The sequence below is a fragment of the Carcharhinus amblyrhynchos genome, chromosome 9, assembly GCF_965287045.1.
Source record: "Carcharhinus amblyrhynchos chromosome 9, sCarAmb.v2.hapA, whole genome shotgun sequence".
In the NCBI taxonomy this organism is placed as follows: domain Eukaryota; kingdom Metazoa; phylum Chordata; class Chondrichthyes; order Carcharhiniformes; family Carcharhinidae; genus Carcharhinus; species Carcharhinus amblyrhynchos.
In genome coordinates, this window is record NC_137332.1 from 34,110,879 (window position 1) to 34,134,338 (window position 23,460).

General features: G+C 41.5%; 1 protein-coding gene across 6 annotated transcripts in view; it reads left to right on the plus strand.

The window, feature by feature from the left end:
• mast2 (microtubule associated serine/threonine kinase 2) overlaps positions 1-23,460 on the plus strand; it is a 405,638-nt gene that overhangs the window by 247,842 nt on the left and 134,336 nt on the right. The window contains exon 1 of one of the 6 annotated variants that reach the window (XM_080195432.1): positions 23,264-23,336. The exons of the other annotated variants lie outside the window; for them this stretch is intronic. Coding sequence (XP_080051558.1) covers positions 23,302-23,336 — 35 coding nt within the window. The 5' untranslated portion in view covers positions 23,264-23,301. Of the gene's footprint in view, positions 1-23,263; positions 23,337-23,460 lie in introns of those variants that run through there. 6 annotated transcript variants of the gene reach the window in all.

Sequence of the window (23,460 nt, forward strand, 5' to 3'; positions counted from 1 at the left end):
AAGGCAAAACAAAGTGCTCTTTCTGTCTTGGAGAAAAATGGAGGTCAGTGGCAGGTTGTCAGCCTAGAGTCTAGTTTCTCTTCAGAGGTTAAACTACAACTGAAGATAAAATTCAAAGCTGTGTCATTAAAGGAATTCAAACCATTCAAGTCTTGGTCATGTGACAAGATGAATTTAGTCATACTATTCAGCTACCAAAGTCCCTGGTTAAAACATTGTGTTTTTAGGCAGGTAACTGTCAGAACCACATCACAACGTTGAAGATGAGGAGTCATAATTAGCTCTGCCTTCGTCCCCAGCTGGCTGGTGCAGACCTCTCTTCTGCTAATCCATTGCGTTCGCTTGGCTGCAAGGTTTATACAATGCAATACGTGTTACATTCCAGGGATTTGATATGTTATCCTTGGTGCATGTTTAAACTGCTCAGGAACTTCCAGAACTACCATCATGTGGTCAATGATGGCTTTTTTTTATCAGTCCAGCCATTTCATAGAATTATACAGTGTGGAAGAGGTCCTTCTGTCCATCAAGTCCGCATCAACAAATTAGAAACCCCTGAACTCCTACATAATCCCATCTGCCAACAGTTGGCCCATAGCCATGAATGTTATGATGTGCCAAGTGCTCATCCAGATACTTCTTAAGTGATGTGAGGCAACCTGCCTCTACCACCCTCCCAGGCAGTGCATTCCAGACCATCACCACCCTCTGGGTAAAAATGTTTTCTTCCCAACCCCCCAAGCCTCCTGCCCCTCACCTTGAACTTGCCTCCCCTTGTGACTGATCCTCCAACTAAGGGGACAGCTCCTCCTTATCCACTCTGTCCACATCTCTCAAAGTCTTATACATCTCAATCAGGTCATCCCTCAGTCTTCTCTGCTCCAACGAAAATAACCCAAGCCTACGCAATCTCTCTTCATAACTTAAATGTTCGATTGCAGGCAGCATCCTGGTGAATCTCCTCAGCACCCCTCCAGCACAATCATTCAATAATGTGGTGACCAGAATTATACGTGGTGCTCTAGCTGTGGCCTCGCCAAACTTCTATACAGCTGGTGACTTCCCTGCTTTTGTAATCTATGCCTTGAATGATAAAGGCAAGTGCCCCATATGCCTTTTTCACCACCCTATTAACATGCTCTTCCACTTTCAGAGATGTGAGGACAAACACTCCAAGGTCTCTTTGTTCCACAGAACTTCCTAGTGTCCTATCCTTAGTTTAGCTTCTGGCCAAATTACTCCTGCCAAAGTGTATCACCTCACACTTCTCAGGGTTAAATTCTATTTGCCACTTATCTGTCTATTTGACCATCCCATCTACATCTTCTTGTAGCCCAAGACGGTCCGCCTCACTGTTAATCACCCAGCCAATCTTTGTGTCATCCACAAACTTACTAATCCTATCCCCCCATGTCATCATCAATATCATTTACATAAATGACGAATAATAGGGGCCCAACACAAATTCATGTGGTACCCCAGTGGACAGCGTTCTGTCATCACCATCTCTCTCCTACAACTGAGCCAATTTTGAATTCACTTTATCAAATTACTCTATTTCCCATGTGAATTTAACTTCTTTACTAGTCTCCCATGTGGGACCATGTCAAAAACTTTGCTGAAATCCATAGAAATTACATCGCCTGCACTACCCCTGTCTACACACCTGGCCGTCGCCTCAAAAAAATTCAATCAAATTTATTCGGCATGACCTCCCTCTGACGAAGCCATGCTGACTCCCTGATCAAGCTTTGCTTCTCCAAGTGGAGATCATAGAATCATAGAAACCGTAGAGTGCAGAAAGAGGCCATTCGGCCCATTGAGTCTGCACTGACCACAATCCTGCCCAGGCCCGACCCCCATATCCCTACATATTTACCAGCTAATCCCTCTAACCTATGTATCTCAGGACACTAAGGGGCAATTTTAGGACGGCCAATTCACCTAACCCGCACATCTTTGGACTGTGCTCATCCTGACCTTTCCATCTTTGGGTACTAAGGGGCAATTTAGAATGGTTGATCCGCCCAAACTCCACACATGATGAGGAACTTTAGTTACGGTAATAGATTGGAGACGTTGGACTGTTTTTCTTGGGGAAGAGGGAAAGCTGTGGAAATTAGAGCGTGGCGTTGAACAACAGTGCTTAGAGTTGGGTATCTTAATCTATTTCTAAAAGTCTATTTTCTTTCTGTTTAACTTTTAACAATAACTGAAATTTACTGTTGAAATTCTAAATCTCAGACAGATGCCCTGTGAGTCCTGAACATTGACTCTGGGCTCCAGGAAGTCTCAAAATATCGGCCGAACACAGACAAGTAATCCTGCTGATTCCTGTTGTCCTCAACTGATGAATCAGTAGTCCTCCATGTTGAAAACCGCTTGGAAGAAGCACTGAGTGTGGCAAGGATGTTGAATGTACTCTGGGTTGGAGGCTTTAATGTTCATCCTCAAGAATGCATAGGTAGTACCACCACAGACCGATCTGGCCCAGTCTAAAAGAACATAACTGCAAGACTGGGACTGTGACAGATGGTAAGGGAACCAACAAGAGGGAAAACACACTTGAGCTTGTGCTCACCAGCCTGCCTGCCACAGATACATCTTGATCTCCAGTGCTTATATCATTTTTCACTACAACACTGATCCCTTCCTTCATTGGCAAAGCAACACCACCTCTATTACCTTTCTGTCTATCCTTCTGAAATACTGAGTACTCTTGGATATTCAATTCCCACACCTGGCCTCCTTGTAACCATGTCTCAGAAACTGACACTAAATCTCCTTTGTCTCTGTATGCACTGTTAACTCATTAATTTTGTTCCGAATGCTTTGTGCATTCAGACACGGAAGTCTTCAAGTTTGTTCTACTATCAAATTTCCCTACTCTTGCATATAGGGGACAGCACTGTGACACAATGGTTAGAACTGCTGCCTCACAGCGCCAGGGAGCTGTCTCCTCCCCCAGTACTGGTGCCAGTGTCCCCTGAATTTGAATCCATTTCTCCCACACCAACCTTTGAGCCACACATGTATCTTTTTAATCTTGTTGACGCTGTGCCAATTAGCTTGTGGCTCAGGTCGTAATCAAGAAATTATTACCTTTTTGGCCCTGCTTTTTAAATTAGCCCCTAGCTGATCATATTCCCTCAGCAGAACCTATTTTGTTGGAACCTATGTCGTTAACACCTACATGGATCACGATAACTGGATCTTTACCCTCCCATTCGTAATTCCTCTGCAGCCCAAATGAGATATCCTGAATCCTGGCACCAGGTAAGCAACACAATCTCTGAGACTATCAACCCTGGTCACAGAAAACATTGTCTATGGCCCTAACTATACTACTCCCAATTATGACTACATTTCTATTCCCTCCGCAACTTGAATTGCCTCCGGTACCACGATGCTGTGGTTAGTTTTCTCATCCTCCTTACAGTCCTTGCCTTCTTTTCATTCATGCAGTAAAAGTGGGATTGAGAAAGAGATATTCACAGGGCTAACACCGCAGTTCATAGAATTACAGTTTTGAGCAAGTCCAGAGCCAGAGTCAAAGTACTATGATGTAAGATCAGCAGCAGCAGGCTGAACTGATGCTGGGCAATTCAATTTTCCCCACTGGTGTTGACTTCCATGATGAGATTAGCATGCAGAGCTCTATCCATTTTATAGATGATGGTACAAAAGATCAAGTTGCAGCAGTGTAGATGGAGGTCAGATATTCACTCTGGTAGAGCTCCTTTTCTGTGCTGCTGTATGGCAGATGGGGAAATGATAAACTGTGGTTTCTTTGCACCGTGAGACAATATTACTGGTTCCACCAGATTTGGGGGTGGGGGGAAATGTCATATAACTCGTACATGTCCACTTGGGCTTTGACAAAGGTTGTGTATATCTTTCCCTGAGATCGTTAATGTTCAACCATTAAGTGTTGAATGGAAAGTTGTGTGGGGTCCTTTCCCAGCAGATGAAATAGCTCTGGCTGGCCAGAGCTGGCTTATGCAATGCAGATGGTTTTTGTATTATTCTCTTTGAATTTAGTCTCTGCAATCCACAGGGTTTGTTAGGGTCTCTTTAGAGATACTGAGGTTCAAGTTTCTTCGATACTACTTGATAGCTGTTTTTGTACAGGGCTACAGACAGACACTTTCAGCCATTTTTTTAAAAAATCAATTTTTTTACAGTTTTAGTAATTAGCCATGAAGTATCTACGAATATTATATAAAAATGTATAGTATGGAGCCTTGGCCCCCTGGCAACTCCTTTTTGTTTGTAGCTGCATTCACTGTCCTGCAATTGATTCCAAAACAAGAGCTTGTGAAGTTGCATGTTTTTCTGATGGTGCATGTGTTCTGATAGACAACATTATACGTATAAGAATCCTTTATACAGTTTCCACCATTTATACCATCTTCACTCATCATGGACAACTGCTGGTGTCAGACAAACAGTGCAAATCATTTGTAGACATCAAAGAGAAGGCATTGTTTAAAATGTGATAACAGACCAGCTATTTTGTAATTGATCAATCTTTTAAAAGATGTATTTTTCCCAATAGCTTCATCCAATCAACATCTCACTTTATCACATAAATGGGCAAATGTTGGAGCCAAAGGGAGAAAATATACCAAGCCACTAGATCCAATTTGGACATTGCTAGGAGGTGTTGTTTCTGGCAGCATCACCTTGACCATGCCACGATAGTCCTTCAGAAAGAACATGTTGTGTCTACCGGTATGCTTGAGATCTTCTGTGACCAATTGGCACTGCAGGAAGTGGAGTGCATTGTCCTAAAAGAGGCCTTTGGCTAAGATCAAGTATAGTATCAACATGCTGTACTTGGTTGAAGTCATTAGGTTACATTTTAGATTCATTTGAAGCAGTTTTTAAAAAGTGGCATCTTGGCCTTTTGGCTAAGATGCAAGTGAGAACAAGCCTTGGAGGAGGTGCAGCGCCTACTCCAATCAGCTTGGATCATGTAGATCGAGCCCAAGACAGGAGATGAGAGTCCTGTCTTGTCAGCTTGGATCGGGAATGTCTCATTTGTTGAGACTCTGAATTGGACTTGATTTGATTGAATTGGATTTAAAAAACAAAGGGGCCAACACAGTGTCTTATGGGTTTTATAAGAAAAGGAATAAGTAGAACAAGGACAGAGTAGCAGAACGAGATTTGAGTTCATCTTAATTGCATCAACTGACTGAAGCAGCCTCCATTAGCTGTTAACAATACAAACAGCTCAATGAATCTTCAGTAGCTTCAGACACCTCATTGCACTTATAACAATTGCAGGACAAAGTCAGATGTAAACAAATAATAATAAAGATAATAAAATTGACAGTATAATCATTGCTGAATTGCTAATTATTCAGTCATAACGGCAAAGTACATCACCTTTCTCGGGCAGGTTTGACACCAGTCTGACTCCATAAGCACAATACTGTTATGGCCTCTGGGTCTTAGTTCAGAATTTCTATCTCAACAGGCATTTCAATTGCTTAGCAACATAAACACTCACATTAGCTGTAATTGATGTCATCACCCAGCTGGTAGCTGTCCATCACCACACTATTATTAACCGCCAGAGCTTCCCTGATTAAAATGAGGTCAGGTTTGTAGATTATACTGGTGGCATATAATGAACTTTACTGTCCTGGCAGATACAACTATAAATGTTGCTTAAACAAGATGTGTCTTAATATGGCTTTGGCAACAGAAGAGCTAATATTGCAGTTCTACTGGTAACCACCTGACACATTAAAATCTGTGTGTATTTTTAAAAATGCCTGACTACTTGACTTAAACTGAATAAAAGCAGAGAGGAGCACTTGTTCGCCTGCCAATTCTGCTTTTTGTGATGTGAGCAGGCTTCAGGAAATGTGCTGGTGTGGTTCTTGCTTAGATACACAATATATGGAATCCGAAGTGAGCTGTAAGATGGATACAAACTTGGACTGTTTTCGTTGGAGTTTAATAGTATGAGGGGGTTTCTGATGGGGGCTTACAAGATTATGACGGGCATGGATTGAGTGGATGGTCAGAATCTTTTTCCCAGGGTCCAAGGGTCAATTACTCAGAGGCATAGAACAAAGAAAATTACCGTGCAGGGGCAGGCCCTTTGGCCTTCCAAGCTGGCACTGACCATGCTACCCAACTTAACTAAAAACCCCCCCATATTCCTCGATTCCCATCTTACTATGTATTTGTCAAGATACCCCTTAAAAGTCACTATCGTATCTGCCTGCACTACCTCCTCCGGCAATGAGCTCCAGGCACCCACAACCCTCTGTGTCAAAAATCTGCTTTGTACATCCCCTTTAAACCTTGCCCCTCACACCTTAAACTTGTGCCCCCTAGTAATTGACTCTTCCAACCTGGGAAAATGCTTCTGACTATCCACTCTGTCCAAACCTCTCATAATCTTGTAGACTTCTATCGGGTCACCCTTCAACTGCTCCGCTATTCCAGTGAGAACAAACCAAGTTTCTTCAACCTCTCCTCATAGCTGATTCCCTCTATACCAGGCAACATCCTGATAAATCTTTTTGGTACCCTCTCCAAAGCCTCTGCATCCTTCTGGTAGTGTGGCAACCAGAATTGAACACTATATTCCAAGTGTGGCCTAACGAAGGTTCTGTAAAGTTGCAACATGACTTGCCAGTTTTTAAGTTCAGTGTCCCGGCTGACGAAGACAAGCATGCCGTATGTCATCTTGACTACCTTCTTCACCTGCGTTGCCAGTTTCACTGACCTGTGTACCTGTACACCCAGTTCCCTTTGCCTATCAGTACTCTTAAGGGTCCTGCTATTTACTGTATATTTCCTATTTGTATTAGACCTTCCAAAATGTATTGCATCACATTTGTTCAGATTAAACTCTATCTGCCACCTCCCTGCTCAAGTCTCCAGCTGATCTATATCCTGCTGTATTCTCTGATGGTTCTCATTGCTATCTGCAAATCTACCAATCTTTGTGTCATCTGCAAACTTACCAATCAATCCAGTTACATTTTCCTCCAAATCATTTATATATGTCACAAACAGCAAAGGTCCCAGTACTGATCCCTGAGGAACGCCACTTGTCACAGCCCTTCATTCAGAAACATATCCTTCCACTGCTACTCTCTGTCTTCTTGATTGAAAATGAGAGGGGAAAAGTTTAAAAGAGGTGTAAGGGGCAAGTTTTTCACACACAGGGTGGTGAATGCCTGGAATGTGTTGCCGGAGGAGCTGGTGGAAGCAGATTCTATGATAACGATCAAGAGATTTCTGGATTGATACATGAATAGGCTGAGAATCGAGAGATACAGATCACAGAGGCAAGAAAATATTAGATTAGAGCGGCATCTGTGTCGGCACAGACTTGGTGAGCCGAAGGGTCTATTCCCTGTGCTGCACTGTTCTTTGTTTATGCCACACAAGTCGTAATACAGGCACAATTTGAAAAGTCTGTCATTGTGACCCAGAAACAATATGGAATAAAGATCAAAAGCAAAATACTGCAAATTAAAAGAAAAACACAAAATTTGGGGAATACTTGGAGAAAAGTAGTTGATATTTCAGGTTAATGACATTTCAGTTCCGATGAAAGGTGAACAACCTGAAACATTAACTTCCTTTCTCTCTCCACAGCTGCTGCCTGACTTGCTGAGTGTGTCCAGTATTTTCTGGAATAAAGATCAGTTTGAGGCTTAGGAGTGTATGACCTCATCAGTTGTAAAATTGATGTAATGGTAATTCCAATTTACAGTTTTATTCTTTGACATAGATGATAGGTTATTCTCTGAAGCTCAGTTATTCATTATGGGTTACAATGAAGCTGAGAAATAGTCCTTTTCCATTAGGATACAGGTGTCAGTTTTGGCATCCATCCTAACTTGAGTCTGAATGGATGTGATACTGAACAAATTTTGTATGCAGTTTTACAAGTCCTTTGTCATTTATCATGTGTCCAGCTAGGACTCCTTTCATATTTCGGCCTTTCAAGTGTGCGAGGAATGGAAGAATCTGATATGGGGGTTAGAGGAGGGTGTGGAAAATGAACAGTTGCTTGGAGCAGTTGGACTGAATAGCTTGTGTCTTGGCTGTAAATACTATGTACTACCGGTAAAAATGTTTGCCTCCCTAAAACAAATGAAATAGGTTCTACAAATGTGAAATATGTTTAAATATATTTGCATTTTGTTTAATTGCAGTTTCTTGTTATGTGAGTATTCATGGATGTCAGCCTATATCAATATTCTCCTTGGAACTATGAATTTGAGTTCTGATTTTATATATCACCATAGAATGTGGCTGGATGAACCTCATTCTGCTCATTTCAGCCCTGATGAATCCCCCGCAGTTTGTCCCAGGAGCACAAACCTCGAGGAGCCCAGTACCAGCGCTACAACAACATAGGACCATTGTCCTTCGCTATCAAAGCACTGATTGCCTTCATTGCAACCAGATCCTTCTGTTAAATACTTGAAAAAAATTACTTAAACTGATACATTTTGCCTTTCATCTTATTGTTTATATCTCCGGTCTAAGTTACTAAGGAATCAAAATGAATTAAGAACATAAGAACATAAGAAATAGGAGCAGGAGTAGGCCATCTAGCCCCTCGAGCCTGCCCCGCCATTCAATAAGATCATGGCTGATCTGTCGTGGCTCAGTTCCACATTCCCGCCCTCTCCCCATAACCCTTAATCCCCTTGCCTATCAAAAACCTATCAACCCGCGTCTTAAAAATATTGAGCGAGGCAGCCTCCACCACTTCAACGAGCAGAGAATTCCAGAGATTCACCACCCTTTGAGTGAAGAAGTTCCTCCTCAACTCCATTCTAAACACCACCACCACCACCACCACCACCCACCCCCCCCCCCCCCCCCCCCCCCCCCCCCCACCTTTATCCTGAGGCTGTGCCCTCTAGTCCTACTGTCCTTTCTGAGCGGGAACAGCCTCTCCACCTCTATCCTATCCATCCCATTCAACATCTTATACGTCTCAGTGAGATCTCCCCTCATTCTTCTAAACTCTAACAAGTACAAGCCTAGTTTATTCAGCCTCTCCTCATAGTTCAACCCCCTCAACTCCGGTATCAGCCTCGTAAACCTCCTCTGCACTCCCTCCAAGGCCAAAATATCCTTGCGTAAGTGCGGCGACCAAAACTGCGCACAGTACTCCAGCTGCGGCCTCACCAGTGCCCTGTACAGCTGCAGCAAGACCTCCCTACTTTTATATTCAATCCCCCTCGCTATGAAGGCCAGCATCCCATTCGCCTTCCTGACCACCTGCTGCACCTGCAGGCTGGGTTTTTGTGACTCATGCACAAGGACCCCAAGGTCCCTCTGCACCGTCGCATGCTGCAGTTTTTCACCACATAAGTAATAGTCCTTCCTACCATTATTCCTACCAAAGTGGACAACCTCACATTTGCCAACATTAAATTCCATTTGCCAGTTCCTGGCCCATTCACCCAGCCTATCTAGATCCTTCTGCAGACTCTCCACACCCTCCGCACAATTTGCCGTTCCACCAATCTTGGTGTCATCAGCAAATTTCGACACCATACACTCGATTCCCTCCTCCAGATGATCTATATAAATGGTGAATAGCTGAGACCCCAGCACTGACCCCTGGGGCACTCCACTAGTCACCAACCGCCAATCCGAATAGCACCCATTGACCCCCACTCTCTGCCTCCTGTTTGACAGCCAATCCTCTATCCACGCTAACACCCTACCCCCAACTCCATGCCCCCTGACCTTCTGCAATAACCTCTTGTGAGGCACCTTATCAAACGCCTTCTGAAAATCAAGAAAGACCACATCCACTGGCTCTCCTCTATCCACTGCCCTAGACACATCCTCATAGAACTCCAATAAATTTGTCAGACACGACTTCCCCTTAACGAAACCGTGCTGCGTCTGCTGTACCAAACAATTCTCCTCAAAATGCCTCTCTATTTTAAAGAAAAAAATACAACCCAGCACGGGAAACAGGCCCTTTGGCCCAACGAGCCCGCGCTGCCGCATCCTCCTACACCTACTCTACCCTGCATGTCTACGAGTGGAACCCCTAACTTAGCCAGATTCAGGGGAGAATAGTGTCAATTTGGTAAACCAGTCAGCCTAAGAGCACATCTTTGGGGTATGGGAGGAAACTGGAGCGCCCGGAGGAAACCCACGCAACCACAGGGAGAATGCGCAAACTCCCACAGACACAGGCCCAAATCCATGTATCTGCACAGCTAGCAGTGCTAGTCACTGAGCTGTTGCGGCGCCCGTCTACCGGTCCAGGATCAAGCATACACACCGACACGAAGTACGAGGCCACTCCCGGAACCTCCAGGAGCAGCCCACGCACGACCCACCGTGTTCATGCCCCTCGTTTGACAACAAGGTGGACCTCCACCTGCGGAATAAAAAGACAAAAACAAAGACTCTGGATGACCCGTCATCCAGACTCAAAACATTGGCTCCATTCTCTCTTCACAGATGCTGTCAGACCTGCTGAGATTTTCCAGCATTTTCGGGTTTTGTTTTGGATTCCAGCATCTGCAGTATTTTGCTTTTATCTTACTGTTTGCTCTTCATTTTCTCTCTCTCTCTCTTACTCAATACTACTGTTTTTCTTTTTGATCCAACTTTTACAGTTTCTATTCCAAATATTAGCCTTGTGTTCAGTATTTCAAACTATTCTTATAGGTGGGACTTCATACTCTCTGGTCCAGAGTGTACTTCTCCTGATTAGTGTATAGGCCATTTATAGGAAACCCATCATGAGAGTATTTTAACAACTGTTTTATCCCCTGTCCACTTTTTCCCTGAATTTACAAGAGAGTTTGGCTGTAAATTGTGAAGATTGATTGAAGAAGCAAATGAATGGTCAGCAGAAGAAATGATAACTTTACATTAGTTAAAATATTAACCAATTCTCTTCAGATTCAGTGGAAAAATAACTGTTGTGGACTATGCTACATTGCAGTGTAAAGTGCAGAGGGTGCATGAGTAATCATGTTTGGGTGGTGATTTGTTGCTATCCTTCTGGTGTGTCTCTCTGTTTTATATTTTCTGATGTGTCACAGTTTACCTAATTTTTACAAGATAGCTGAAAAATATTGATTTTTTAAAAATAATACATGACTAGGATAGAGAAAATTGAAGGACATGCCTTTTAAATTGAAAGAAAGCTGCAACATATCTATGAACAAAATCCACAAAATTGTTTGTTTTTGATTTGAATGGCTTATATTCTTTCTCAGGTTTTCAGGTGCTACCGTGCTGCCCCCAAGAGAAGGGTGGCATGGTAGCACAGTGGTTAGTACTGCTGCTTTACAGCTTCAGGAACCTGAGTTCAAATCCTGGCTCGGGTCACTGTCTGTGTGGAATTTGCACATTCTCCCTATGTCTGCGTGGGTTTCCTCTGGGTGCTCCGGTTTCCTCCCCAGTCCAAAGATGTGCTGGCTAGGTTGACTGGCCATTCTAAATTTCCCCTTAGTGTTCTGGGATGCATAGGTTCGAGGGATTAGTAGGTGGATATGGGGATAGGGCCTGGGTGGGATTGTGGTTGGTGCAAACTCGATGGGCTGAATGGCCTCTTCCTGTACTGTAGGATTCTATGACTCTAGGTCATCAATTGAACATCTTGTCTATACCCCATAGCTATTGTGACTCAATAATCTGGGCCATTTTCTGCACATGCATCTAATTTTTAACCCATGCCTATTGTGACATATATGAAGAGGCCAATGCATGATGCATTGCCCACTTAATTTTTGTCTCAAAACATTTCATCAGCGCTCCTCAAGTGAAATACTGTGGATGCTGGAAATGTTAAATACAAACAAACAAAATGCTGCAGGTATTCAGGTTAGGCAGCATTTGTGGAGTGAGCATCAGAATTAACGTTTCAGCTCTGATGAAAGATTGTCAACCAAAAGCACTAAGGCTGGAAGTTTCTGGCCGTTCACACTGGTGGGATCTTCTGGTCCCGTTGATGACACACTCCCGCCCTGGGCTTTGTAGCAGCGAGGTATTTCAGTGGGAAACTCCCTGTTGACAATGGCGGGACCAGAAGATTCCACTACTGACCAATGATTGGTTGCCTCAGGTTTCATGGCGGCTTGCGCAGTAAATCCTGCATTAGCATTTATTTCTCCATAGATTCTGCTTGACCTACTTAGTATTTCCCATATAATGTCTGCATGTTTGATTTTTTTCACCCAAGAAACATTACATAAACTCAGCCAGTAGAGGGAGGAAGTACACTGACTGCTTACTGTGCCCTTTCATTGCCAGTGCAATGTTCATCTCCATAATAATTCTGACTAAAACAGAACTCATTACCCTTCACAGGTGAGCTGAATTTGCTTTTGATTTATGCCTGCTTTTTCGCTTGCTGCTTTATGCGTCAGCAACTGCTGACGTCAGCTGAGAGAGACCGAAACTCCTCCCTCATTTGTGATATGGAAGTAAAAGACTGGGATTTAGTTTTCACCCACATATTTGTTGATTATTCTGTATCAATTGGGGAAAAAAATCATCATGAACTTCATTTAATTAGTAATTTTGCATAAGATGGCGATTGCCTTGCTTATTAATTAGAATTGTGTCCTTATCCAAATACTTGCTGCAAATGGAAAACCCAGTGTTTTTTGATTAATTGCAATAAAACATTTGCTTTACCTACAGTGGTTCTCATATGATTTATTCCATTAAGCACTTTGCCATTCGAGGTCACCCAAATAGACTAATTCATCAATATATTGGAAGACCATTGCAATTTATATATAATATATCAAAGATTTTATGGCTTTGCATATTTTCTTTATCGTACTTTCCTACTTGTACGTTTTTCATCACATTATTCAAAGTAACAGCTGTTTATGACACTTATGTTATTGCTGCACCTCATTCACTTTACAGCTCTTTTATTCTTCATACACTTGGTTATAAACATTTGTCTCTCTCTCTCTCTGTCATGGAGTTCAATACCAAGCTCCATTGGATTATGGTTAATTACTCTGACCCGCAGAGTCATCCTGACCTGAAACATTGGCTGTATTCTCTCTCCACAGATGCTGTAAGACCTGCTGAGATTTTCCAGCATTTTCTGTTTTAGCTGGAGCGGAAACAGGTCTGAGTGAAAGCAGTGCTAAGTGACAATGTGTCCAGCACAGCTTGTTTTTTGACATAATTAAAAAGTGAACATGGTATGTATCTCCCATACACATTGATTCCAGAGATGAAAGACTTGTTTTGTGAAGAGAGATTGTCGACACCACTGGTTGCAGATTCAGACACGGCATGCTCATCATAATTTTCCAGTCACTTCTAAGACTTATGCTGTATGTTTTTTTTAGTTGTGACTAGGTGATTGTCTGGAGAGATCAGATGCCAGATTGCTTCTTTCAGATTAGTGGTGGTGGATTGAAGGTCAGTCATAATACATGCTATTTAAAAGGAACATTATAGCCTGCACTTAGTCTATGTGGCAATTTCAGCTATACGACCGCAAACAGGTGCCAAGTAAACATTGCATGGGGAGAAAATTGAAGGGTGAATTACCTGGACATGTCTCAAGCAATTAAATTTAGAGTTGGCCCTTAGGCTTTCTGGAGGTGGTACAATAGACTGACAGTGGAAAATAAAGGGAGAAGAAAATAGATTTTTTTTATATTTAAATATCTAGTTTGTACATTTACTGGCAATTAGTTATATTAGTTGATGAATTGTCCCCTTTCATTTTCAGACTGATTATCTGATGTATCGAAAGGAATTGTAAGCAACTGGACAGTAAGCAAAACTCTTCCAAGCAATGTCTGACCTTTGGACAGTTTCAGGGCTACAGTACTGAGTTTATTTCAAATGTTCTGGTAACATATTTGTACTTTGAATGATTCTGTAATTAGAAACACAGAATGCTATGTATTTTGATAACCTGTTTAGGATACATTTGCCTTTGAAAATAGTTGCCCTTACATTCTGTATTAGTCCAGGCATTTTCTTCACAAAAAACAAAATTGTATACATTTTTCACAAATGAATTATTCCACACTTAGGCACGTGACCTGCTTTGAAGCTTCTTTTTTAGTCTTTAAATTCAAAGTTTGAAGTCATTTCACATCAGGCACAGCATGTTCAAGCAACTGCAATTGGGGAAGCTTTTCAATGTTTAATGTAACTTGAACTTTGCCATAAAAATGCATTGAAACAAACAGATGAAACATGCAGCAAGTCTCATCAATTATTTAGAACGGCTCACAACATTGAGATTCAAAGACCAGAAAAATAACAATCTTCTCTTATCTCTAATAGAATAGTGAGACACCCCAGAGCAAGCCTAATTGGTGGATATTCACAATCATGAAAAGTGATTGATTTTGATGGAAGACTTGAACTAGCGTGAAAAATGGAAACTGGAGCATATAGCCATACGCATGACTTGCATTTGCCCAAAGTTTGACAGCCTTTCAAGCCACAAAATCTGTTTGCGCCCACATTTCATGCATCATTGAGGTTGTGTAAGTGGGTGATTATCCATTAGGATACGATGATGAGAGAGGAAATGGTGCAGTACACATGAAGGGAAGGCAATGGCCTAGTGTATTATCACTAAACTATTAATCCAGAACCTCAGCTGATGTTCTGGGAACTTGAGTTCGAATTTTGCTATGGCAGATGGTGGAATTTGAGTTAATTTAAAAAAAAATCTGGAATTAAGAGTGTACAGATGACCATGAAGCCATTATCGATTGTTGGAAAAAAACAATCTGGCGTCCTTACCTGGCCTGGCCTAAGTGTGACTCCAAAGCCACAGCAATGTGATTGACTCTCAGCTGCCCTCTGTAATGGCCTAGCAAGCCACTCAGTTCAAGGGTGACTAGGGATGGGCAATAAATCCTGACTAGCCAGTGACACCCATGTCTCATGAATAAGTGAAAAAAAGTGTTCAGGTTTCTGAAGCTTTGTGACTAATTTTGTGTCATCTAAAAAGGATTGAGACCAATGGCTTCACTGGGAGAATAATTACTATTGTGGCGGAAGGAAACAAACGTGTCCATTTCTTTGATTCTATATTAAGTGATGATTATAGGAAAGAGAATGAGAAAAGTTGCTCACAAGGAGGCATTAAAGCAAAATGAGTTATCAATTAGACAAATGTGCATACGCAGTATGTAGATACTTGCATGAAATATGACAAGAAACTGGTAATGTAGAACATTTTGTCTTAAGCATAATAGCATCAACAGAGACATGGCTTTGACTAAGGAAAGAATGGAATCTGAATGCTCCAAACGTAATATGGTTATCCTTTACAATTGCTCCACCTTTTCCTCTTGTAACTTTTCATTTCCATTGCCACTTGTCTTTCTTCTATGGAAACCAAAGCATAATTAGAATATTTCCATGAGTGATAGTGAAAAGAAATTAGGGGCAATTGAGTGGTAGAAAAGGAAGATTGGGTGTCAGTGTTGATCAGAAATTTCACCAGTACCAGAACATTGGTAAATCAGGGATGGTGCAAAACCCAAATCCATTTGGTTACATTTAAGTAATAAGAAAGCTACTGTAGCAGTAACAGAACAGTAACTGCACATGACAGAATAGTGAAAAAGAGATAGATGAAAGACTGATATTAAAGAAAAATTCACAAACAACAGGGTCCTAAGAACAGGATTGACTGGGGCAAAAGTGATAAGAAGGTAAGGGGTTCTTAAAAGGTTACCTGGCTTGCTTTCTAGATTAGCATACTTTAATCCAGCGAGATCAGTGGAAGTGCTGAATTTAATTACAGGAAATGATTTTGGCAATGTTTAGGAAACAGCAGCTTATAACATCATTTGGTTTGATATTAAAAAAAATTGATTGGGGCACCAAAAAAACTTACAGTTAGATAGACAAGGAAATAACCAAATAATTTCCGTGTACAATGAGAACCTTTTAAACAGGAGATGATTTGGGCAATGGCAAGACATCTTCTCAAAAGAAGAAAAGGTAGTGAGGCAACACTTGGATATTGAATAAACCAAAAAAATCAATTTAAATTGAGGCTTAGGCTTGACAAAAAACTAGGGAACCAGAAAAGAAAGCTGGGAAGAATATCAAAAATATAGTGGAAACAAAAAAATGCTGGGGAAATAAAGGTAAAATAAAGAGAAATAGCCAAGCATTATTATAAACAGAAGCAAAGAAAAGAATAACTGAAGATGGAGGATGAAGTAAGAAGCAAATTCTAAATGACTACTTTGTGTTAGTTTTCAAAGAGTGTGGTAATGGAAATGAAGGGTACAAGAGGAGAATATGGAGCATAACTATAGATCAGGAAAGAATACTGACCAACTTGCTGGAATTCCAAGCAGAAGAGGCAAATAGTCTGAATTGCACGCATCCTATAACTCTGAAGGAAGTCAAAAAAACAAAAAGATAGAAACTGTAACCAGAATTGTTTAAATACTCTTAGTTGTGGGACTAGTTTCAAAGGACTGGAGGGTTGTCATTTTAGTGCCTTTCTTCAAAATTTCCATCACCTGACCATGCATATGGAAGCAGGATTTTGTTTTGCTAAGAGCCTCCCTCCCAACATTTACTTGCATGATGAGGTGGTAGCTAAACTGTTCCATCTGTTGTATGCCAGGAATACATCAACTGTTATTCTCTTCCTTAAGTTATTGCATGTTTCCTTTCTTTAAAAGACAACAACTTAAAATGATCAGCAAAGTGCCTTGAGCAGCTTCAGTGTAAGGCCAGGCATTACAGGCAATCTAGTTGATGCATTTTGCTTCCCTGGAAATGGTCCCACTCTGAGTCTTGAGCACGCCTAGCCTGATGCTCCACTGCCGAGGACGTGCTGCACTGTCTGAGGAGTAGCCTTTTGAATGAGATCTTAAATTGAAGTGTATGTCAAGATCCCATGGCACTAAGAGCAGGGATTATCCTTGGAGTTTTGGTCAATATTTATCCCTCAATCAACTTTACTGAAAAAACAGATTAGTTGAATATCGTCACATTTCTCTTGTGCGATCTTGTTGTATGGAAATTGGCTGTCAGGCCTTCTTCATTGCAATGGTGTCTGCATTTTCAAATGTTCCTTATTGGTTATAGCAAAGTTCTTGGACTTGCTGAAATTGTAGAAGGCGCAATAGAAATGGAAAGTTTCCTTCTGCTTTTATTTTCGGAAATAAATAACTTGAATTTGTGTAATGCCTCTCATAGCAAAGCACTTTGTAGTGTAGTCACCATGATCATGTAAGTAATTGGTAAACTGGAGTTAGTTTGATGAGTGTTGGCGGTCTTTTACCTTATCTAAGTGCTGAATGGGGGACTACAGTAGATGGTGGGGGAACCTTAAAAGAGATGGGCAAATGACCTCTTTCTGAATTTCACTGTTCTATAATTCTAAGTGTCCCCATGAGAGCAGCTAAAGAAAATAGAAAATCATTTCTGATCTGTGAAGTCATATGGGGAATGCTGATGTGCAGATTACTACCCAGTGGCAAACATTTACATGACCTGATTGCTCCACATAGTCACAAAATGTTTTAAGTAAAACTGCTTGCTCACCTCCTATCTCAAGTAGCTAATGGATTCAAATAGTGTTTCTTAGCAAATTCAACACACCCTGAAAAATGGGCATAATTTAATGCTTCTCCTCCTCACTGTGGTGAAATTGGAGGTGGAGAAGCATTTAATCGGGTGCGAAGTTGTGGGATGAGACCCTGCTGCTGCCTTACTTCTGCTGATTAAACCCAGCTCATGGACAACCTCCCTGCCTGGATTGTAATTGATGCCCTTAAGTGGGCATCAATTTTGTGAGTGCCTCATCCTGCTGGTGCTGTTCTCTTGTTAGGCATTCAGAGGGACCTGGCATCAGAAGCAGGATGTGAAACTTGCTGAGGGCTACACACCTGTTCATTCTTCCGATACCCCCCCTGCCTGATCCTGTGACCTCCAACCCATAACCCCAGACCTATTCTTGCTTGACTGTGCCTTGGTTGCCTCATTGATTCTAGGCCTGTGGTGGGTGCCATTATCAGGAGCAGCCACCGGATAATGGAGTGCTGCAGGCCATTGCTAGTTAGCAGTTCCTTTGGAGGGAAGGGATGGATTTCTACTGTTGGGTTTCTAAATACCAGGGAAGGCCCAACAGTGGCAAGTTAAGTACCCAATGGACACTTCGTTTTGCAAATCTTCCTTAAAAGAGGTGATATTGGGCTCCTGCCAGTTCTCCAGGCATTGGGCAAGACTCCAGTCATCAGCATTCAATTCTGTCCATGGTTTCCCAGGGTAGGGCGGCTCCGGATTGTACAGAATAATTTTCATTTTAGGTATACTTTAATTATCTCACAGCTCAATTTACCACTTAGGTCATCCACAATTTACTGGTGCCAGGGCACAATAAACATGTAGTCAGTCAGTGTTGACATCAGCACTGAAGTTGTGGGGACTGGTCATCCATGGTGCACTCTTTTATCTTGGACTTTAGTAACAGTTCAACAAATGCCAGCACCCTGTGAATGGCACATACATCCTATTAAGTAAATCAACTCCTGGAGCTTCTAGTATGATTTTGCTACTTTTTTTTCACTAATTTTTCTGGTCTTTGAATCTCGATGTTTTGAGCCTTTCTAAATAATTGATGAAACTTGCTCCATATTTGATCTGTTTGTTTCAATGCATTTTTATGGGAAAGTTTGAGTTACATTAAACATTGAAAAGTTTCTGCGGGTTTAAAATCTGATTGTTATTTAAAATAAAGGTGGAATATTTCCATGCATAACATGTCGTTGTTTTTCACCCACTTGGCTTTCATCGTTTCAGATCTCCACCTAATGAGCTAATGTAAATAGCAGAACTGCAAATGAGCCCCTCTGTCGGAAGGTTAATACTTTTTTTACTGTGCTGAATTGATTGAAACGTGAAATCTATATTTGGCCAGCATTGAACATTCCAGCAAAAACAGAAACAAAAACAGAAAATACTGGAAAATCACAGCAGGCCTGACAGCATCTGTGAAGCGAGAATAGAGCTAATGTTTTGAGTCTGGATGACTCTTCATTCGAGCTGAAGACTGAAGAAAATAGAGCGAGATTTATATTGAGTGGTGCTGGTGTAATTTAAATTTACTACACTGTATTTAGTCTCTTTCATTCTTCAGCTGTCCCTAGATTTGAGAATGGCGTCCACTCAGGGTCATGAATTTCTGCCTTGGATCTTCATGTGCCCAGGCAGGTCAGTTCTCGACCCACAGATCTTTGGACACATAGGACAGGATAATTGCATGATTGTTGCAATTTGGAGTGCAGGATTTGCTTCTTTTACTTTCATTCCCTGCCACCAATCTGCCTCATTGTTAAGAAGTCGTGACTCAAAGCATGTTGCAGCTTGATGGACCTGGTTCAAGCTGTCAATTGGTCACAAGCTCCTCTCACCCAGAAAGAGCTTCAGAGTGTCATGGAAGCATTTTCTTTGTCCTTCTCTGCAATGTTGGCCATTTGAGAATAAATAAAATGGGATTTGGTAGGAGAGACCCAGTGTACAGTCCATCAGATTGACTTTGCAGGAATTTTTCCTGAATCCTTGTGGAGTAGGTTTCTAGAAGGACACAAGTTTGTTTGACAGTCGTCCTGCTGAATCCAGAGGCATTGCTGATGGAATTTCTCTACCACACTTCAGTATCACTACTAAACAATCCGGCTCTTGCTAAAGTACAGAAGTGTGGTCAAGACAATTGCTCAGTACCATAAGACTTTTGTTGACTTATGGAATGCGCTACTGTCAAACATTTGCTGCTGTAGTTTGTAGAAGGCTGAACTGGTGCAGCTGATCCAGTGTTGGATCTTCTCATCAATGAAGGTCTTTTGAGAGAGGTGGCTGCTGAGGTGTGTGAAATCCTTAACATATTCCAGAGTATCTCCTGTCAGGGAGGTGACATACAGGTGTGGATTAATCTGAATTTTGTTTTGGCAATATTCAAGGATAGGCTGAGTTTCTTTTATGCAGAATTGAAGAGATCGAAAGTGGCTTGCATTGGTGTAGAATGGGCAACGACGCTGCAGTTACCTGTGAACTGTGGATCATGTATGGCCATGGTGTTCAGCTTAGTTTTGGCATGGGGGTGACTGAGGTCGAAGGGTTTTCCACGTAGGCAGTATTTAATACTCAGATCAAAGGTTATTTGATCTTTTATGAGATGAAGAGGCACTATCAGGTAGATTGTAAATAGTTGGGTTCTAGCACACGGTCTTGCTTGAAGGTATTTGTTTCAGATCTTCCACTCAAGATAGTTGCAGTCAGATCATCATAAAGCAAATGTGATGAAGCCTCTTGGACACCAAATCTTTGGAGCACAAAGGTCTGAAGCCACATTATAAAACCATGTGATATAGGATTTGAGTACAGGAGTTGTGAGGTCTTGCTTCAATTGTATAGGAGTTTGGTTAGACTATACCTGGAGTACTGTGGACTGTTTTGATCCCCTTAGCTCAGGATATTATCACAGAGGGAGTGCAACAAAGGTTTACCAGACTTGTTCCGGGGATGACAGGACTGTCATATGGGCCTGTGTTGTCTAGAGTTACGAAGAATCAAAGGTGATCTCATTGAAACGTAAAGAATACTTAAATTGGCAGGATAGATTCAGCTAAGATGTTTCCCTTGTTTGGGAAGTCTAGAACGAGGAAAGACAATTTCCAACTAAGGCAGATGCCTCTTAGGACCGAGAGGAGAAATGTCTTTACAGGGTTGTGAATCTTTGGAATTCTCTGCTCAGCAGATTTTGGAAGTTGTCATTGAGTCACTGAGTATGTTTAAAGAAGGGATTGATAGATTTCTGATCAACAGTAACATAACGAATTACAGGGATAGTGGGTGTAAGCGGCACCAAAGTGTCTAATCAGCCACGATCGTTTGAATGGCTAGAGGCATGCTTGACTGCTGAATGGCCTATGCTTGTTTCAGTGTCCTATATAAGAGCAGATATAGGAGATATAGATATAGGAGCCTATTTAAGTTTTTTTTGGTTTCAATGCGATCACCTTTGATTCTTCATAACGCTAGAGAACACAGCCCATAAGACAGTCCTGTCATCCCTGGAACAAGTCTGGTGAAACTTTGTTGCATTCCCTCTGTGGTAATATCCTGAGCTAAAGGGACCGAAATTGCACGTATTACTCCAAGTACATTCTAACCAAGCTCCTATACAATTGAAACAAATGCCCATCCAGTCTGTTCCACCATTGATGACTAATCTCATATTATCCCCATAATACTTTATTCCTTTACTGATTAGAAATCTGTCTATCTCAGCCTTACTTAACATACTTAACACACTGTCTCTAGGAGGATTCTCTCAGTCATGGGAATACATGGTTCAGGATAATCTTCAGTGACTTTGAGAGAAACAAAGGGAACCATCAGCTACGTTCTAATATTATTTGGTGCCCACAAATGTTCCATTTCCATTGCAGTGTTCAATTGTGATGGAAAGCCTCAAGCTTTTTGGCAGATATTACATGCATTACCTTCGGGGCCACCTGGATGTGGACAAGATTGTGGATAGGAAACGTGCAGCCAGAGCGACCCTGGATTGCTCTCACTTACCAGAACATCAGCTAATTCAGCTGCATCTCCACCCTCATCCCCACCACTACCAACAATTCAGCACCAGGTGGCCAAGGGTTAAGAGTGTTAGACTGAAGTGGAGGCAGAGATTGGGGAACAGTTCCCTTAAATAATCAATCCTCACATGCAGCATACATTAGCTTGCCACAAAAGCCAGAAGCAAAATTAATATTGGTGTGATTTTGCTATTTATAATGTACCTTTTGGTTTTGTTTCTGCTGCATTTTTGCTGTATGCTGTCCTTGGGAACTTGAGTGTAGATACCACAAATACGCATTGAATGCCTTCTGTTGCTGCTACCTTGAGAGAGGATTTTTTTCAAATGCAATTTTAATTTTTTAGGTCCATTACTTGTTCTTGGAGCAGATGTAAATAGTATGTATTGCCAGCCAGCATTCATCTGATGTGAAAGCAGTTGTTTACCACAGCTGGCAAGCTGTAATGGGGTTGACCATTTTCATGTAGTATCCTGATACAGAAAACTTTGTCACTCAGGTGTGTTCAAATCCATTAGGGACTGTGGTTTTTGAGTACTGCTGTATTTGGAACCTTTCTGCTGATTCACAAAGGTTTTGTTGTATTTTGTCACTTGTACTTAATATGTGCATAATTGGCTATTCAATTGAGTTCAGTGCAACTGGTTGGAGCCATATTGTACACCTCTTTTTTGCAGCCCTGAGATGTTGAGTATCACATAAAAGGAACCTACGAAAGATACATGGTTATAATGCAATCCAAGTGCCCTTTGGCAACTCTACTAGTGTTACCAGAAATTTGATACTATGTGGAACTTAGCACTTCATTGCCCTCATTTGACCAGCATTTTCAGCCCATTATGGTTAAAGCACCCTTTTATATTTTGAAGGTAATTGCCCCATCTCTGAAAATACAGAGAACAAGGAGTTATGTCATTTATTTGTCCTAATGTACTTTTCTGATAACCAGTATTACATGTTAACTGGAAATTATATAGAGCATTAGCTCCATATACAAGTTCTGTGTTTTTAATATTACAATGGAAATTCTGCACTCTAGGGATAGCTTCCTCGTGATGTTATGCAGTCTCCACATGCACGACCTCCTCTGCTTTAAACATTTGCTTGATGCTGTGTATCTATTAAAAAAGCTGTGAAAAGCTGTTTGAATTACGCAGCAATTTGTAAATATACTTTGATTATCCTCAAAACCTGAGGGCAAAATATTTTAGAGCAGCCTCACTTTAATAAATACATGCTGTTACTACTTTATATTAGCAGGGGTTCATGTAAACTGTACAAGGGGGTGTTGAGCATTAGCTGCACATTCTATTGCATGGATCAGAGAGTGCACATGAACATCAACTGATTTATAAAGCAGGTTAGCAAAAAAAAAAGTTGAATGGTTAATGTAGCAGCAATTGATCCTCTGGTCTTGAATTCCTTCCTTGCAGTGCAGTGAGCTTATGAAACTACATCCAGACCAGCTTGAATTTCCATCACCTGCACACGCATAGAAAAACAGGCATAATCAATAGACAGCAGAGCAGACAACACTGGCACTGTGCCTTTCTGACTAACCTTAATGGAATAACTTAATGGTCTAGAGGGAATAGCTGAGCTCTTCTTAGTGGTTAGAGAGTACCGTATTCTGCAGCCATGACAAGTATAAAGGATCATGTCTGACTCCTTTTGGACTCTGCTTTCCAATTTCTCCATGCCGGACACAAGCATGCTGCGACGTTCAAAAAGGTACAGTCTTTAATATTCCATTCAGCTATAATCCTATCCAAGCTGAATCCTTTTTCACAGAAATACGGCAACTAATTATCCTGTACCTGCATCCCAGAAAATTATTCTTGCTGGTGTAACTGTT